Here is a 3,684-nt window from a genome sequence, read left to right as displayed (position 1 = left end):
ATTTATCTGTGCGTTTATGTGTGTGCGAGTGCTGATGCGCCTTGAGTGTGAGCGTGTATTTACAAAGAGGTGTGTCGTACGTTTGAATCTTGAAGAAATGAATACGCGCAATATTTACAATGGTGACTCATTTGCCGAATGAATTTAATGAAAGATTGAAAATTAATTTAAATGACTGAAATATTCCAGTCTGCATTTATTGAGTACACTAATTATGAGCATTGTTTCAGAATTAATAGTCAGAACTTGTAGAAATGTCAACATCATTACATTTGTAACAGTGACGAGAGAATTTCAGTCGAAAATAACGTCTAACTTTTTTAGTTGATAACAGTGCTATGCTAATTAATAATCCATCAAACGAATTAAAGATAGAAGCAGTGAGAAGAACTTCAGGGATTTCGTCGAAGGGGGGAAGTGTAAATATCCATGGTATCCCCATTAGAAGGCTTAATTTCAAATAAATCTTAAGCTTCTTTTTACTTTTTACTGCGAGATATTTTGATGAGTTTTTACTCACTATATAGATACCTCTGGCAGTGAGTATGAAAGCCAATATATTAAGTAATAAAATTATTATTATTGGGCCTGAAAAAAACCACAATCGAAATTTTATATTTGTGATCCAGCAAAACCGTTTCTTCCCATATTCTGGAGAAAGTCCATTGTCCCCAGGTGCATACTGAAATATGAGTGACACTGTTACAATTACAAGGGGACATATCCAGGCATATATAGAATAATAGATTAGTTTCGTTGCATTTTTTTCTGTACCTCGAAGCGGTGTAAATCCCGAGAAAGTGTACCAGGAATCAAATGACATGACATTCATCCAGAAGAAAGCCGCCAGGGAGAAATAATGCTTTAGAACAGCGAATGCTATACACATAGAATTTGATGCAATTTCCTGTGAGATAAGATAGAGAAATTCTGCGATGCACAATGATGATAAATAACTAATGAATAGTTTACCTGGTATTGTACGGAGTTCCCGTATACAGAGATAAACTATAACTGTAATCGATAGAGCAAGAACAGAGGTCACTAGGCCCACTAATACTATATAACTCACAGCGTAAATATATCCTGGGATCATGTCATTACTATCATTTTTACAAATATTTATTCCTTGAGGATCTCGATTGAATTGTGACTGGTTTAACAAAGTTTGGGAAGAATTCAGATAGAGAGATCCATCACTAGTGAAATGATACTCAAATTCTTTCAGTCGTTTTGTTGTACAATTTAAGATGGAGCTAAAGTCAACTGCTCGGCATTCATTCTTTATTTCATCATAAACAAATCCATGCGAACAAGAGGGCACTTCTTTCAAATAATCTCTTTCATTATTTGCATTTAATATTTCAACAGTGTTATTATAGTAATTAAATATTACTGTTCGACTATACACTTTTATATTATATGACTTTTCTATGAAAATAGTTACATTACAGTCAATATCATTAATATCAACACCATTACAGATGGCGCAGTGAATGTTCCTAAAATTTGTACCATTTGATCTTACAATTGCCATTGGTCCAAACGCACAAGAAGAAACTAAAGACGCATTGGTAACTTTTAGGGGACAGCTTGAAACATAATCAGTACATGGATATTGGTAATCGCTAAAGTTCAATGGTGCTTCGATCGATACATTACAGTGATTATTTCTCAGTATGTGAGGGAAGAGTGATAAATCTATATCCATTTTATGATTACATTTGTAGTGAACTGTCCATAATATGTATTCCTCTCCGTTACACAGAGCACAGAACAAATTCCTGTAAAGTCTTTTAGTTCGTTTTCCCAAAGCGGGTATGTTGTATAATCGGTCATTCTCGTCCGGTGTTTCACAGTAAGTGACATGTTTTTTAATTGAATGGTCGCTAGGACAGCGGTCAAATAGAAAATAGCTGTCTAATTCATCATCATTAATTTTCTTGCATCTGTAATCTATTGACGATGTTCCATGTTCAATTAATGTATCACCGATCACGTCTGAACAACATTCTTTATATAGATTACAATACTGATGACAAGAACATCTTCGTTGCAGACTTTCAGCATCACACAGTGATGGATAACATTCAGAGTTTTCCACCGAACAACATGATCGTTGAATAACTTCGTTTCCAAGCGCTATCAAAAGGATCTGTAAGATATTCTTGAAGTAATGTACCATCTTCAGTATCATTGTTAAATTCTGATGTATCCAGGATAAACTTGCGATAGTTACACTCGTATTAGCATCCTTCTGGTGCCTACTGGTATCAAGACTGTTTCTGTATTTGCAGTAATACAATCTTTCCTTTGAATAAGTTATTTCATAACTGCTGCATCTGTGAACAAAGAAACAAAAAAAACTATGTTAAGTAGTAGTCTAATAGAGATCGTAATTATAAAAAAATATACTATTCAATAATCATATACATAAACTACGTTCATCCAATCCAACTGAAATTTCAAATTGTAAATCTTATACATGATTATTCTCGAATAAATTGACAGAAGACATTTCGCCAAGATGCCATGCAGTGGGGCAGAACTCATGTGGTTAGGAAGCAAGTTTCTTGCCGCACAACCATGCCTCAATACTCTCATTTATGACTGTGTAAGCGTGCACAAATTTTCCTTATTTGTTTATGTATTTACATATGGAACGGAAAAAAACGTGCAAACAGTTTGAAAAATAGGAAATATCCACATGACTTTGTAGTTGTTTTCATAATTTGTTCCAGAAAGAGATTCCCATACAGGGAAAACCTATTATTACTGGCATGTAAATTCACAACCCTTTGGTCTGTAACTAATTTGATAAGTGCTAACGTACGAAACTCTCGGTCCTTGAGTCATTCTGTTCCTTCTGCTAATCATTAGCAAGAAAAATTTATATACACTCGGGTTTTGAATTATATTTCCTTCTTTGTATCATCAAACCTATATATATAGGTACACGTGCACCTATATATATATATATATTTATTCTTTTATTCTTTTATTTGTTTCAGTTATTTGACTGCGGCCATGCTGGAGCACCACCTTTGGTCGAAAAAATCTACCTCAGGACTTATTCTTTGTAAACCTAGTATTTATTCTGTGGGTCACTTTTGCCGAACCGCTAAGTTTGTAAACACACCAACATCCGTTGTCAAGCAATGGTGGTAGGGGACAAACACAGATGCACAAACATATACACACACACACGTGTATATATATATATATATATATATATATGACAGGCTTCTTTCAGTTTCCGTCTAGCAAATTCACTCACAATGCTTTGGTCGGCCACAGGCTATAAACAAAAAAACCGTTGCTAAAGGTGCCACGCAGTGGGATTGAACCCGGAAACAAGCTTCGTAGTTGGGAAGCAAGCTTCTTACCACACTGCCATGCCTATCTTTTACCTGTTCTATCTTTTACTTGTTTCAGTCATTAAACTGTGGCCATGCTGGGGCACTGCCTTGAAGATTTTTGGTCGAATGAATCAACCCTAGTACTTTTTTAAAGTATTCTATCTATCTCATTTGGGAACTGAGTAAGTTACAGCGACGCAGCCGGACTAAACCCGGAACCGTGTGGTTGGGAAGCAAGCTGCTTACCACACAACCACGCCTCTCTCTCTCTCTTTCTCTCTCTCTCTCTCTCTCTCTCTCTCTCTCTCTCTCTCTCTCTCTCTCT

General features: G+C 35.6%; 1 protein-coding gene across 1 annotated transcript in view; it reads right to left on the bottom strand.

Moving 5' to 3' along the window:
- Positions 1 to 202: 202 nt before the first annotated feature.
- Positions 203 to 3,684, bottom strand: part of LOC106872518 (uncharacterized) — a 22,243-nt gene continuing 18,761 nt past the window's right edge. Inside the window, exon 2 of the mRNA XM_014919539.2 lies at positions 203 to 2,342. Coding sequence (XP_014775025.1) covers positions 233 to 2,197 — 1,965 coding nt within the window. The 5' untranslated portion in view covers positions 2,198 to 2,342 and the 3' untranslated portion in view covers positions 203 to 232. The remainder of the gene's footprint in view (positions 2,343 to 3,684) is intronic.

The sequence above is a fragment of the Octopus bimaculoides genome, chromosome 9, assembly GCF_001194135.2.
Source record: "Octopus bimaculoides isolate UCB-OBI-ISO-001 chromosome 9, ASM119413v2, whole genome shotgun sequence".
NCBI classification, from domain to species: Eukaryota; Metazoa; Mollusca; class Cephalopoda; order Octopoda; family Octopodidae; genus Octopus; species Octopus bimaculoides.
The sequence above is the reverse complement of the archived record's forward strand: the minus strand, read 5'-3'. Positions and strand labels throughout refer to the sequence as shown.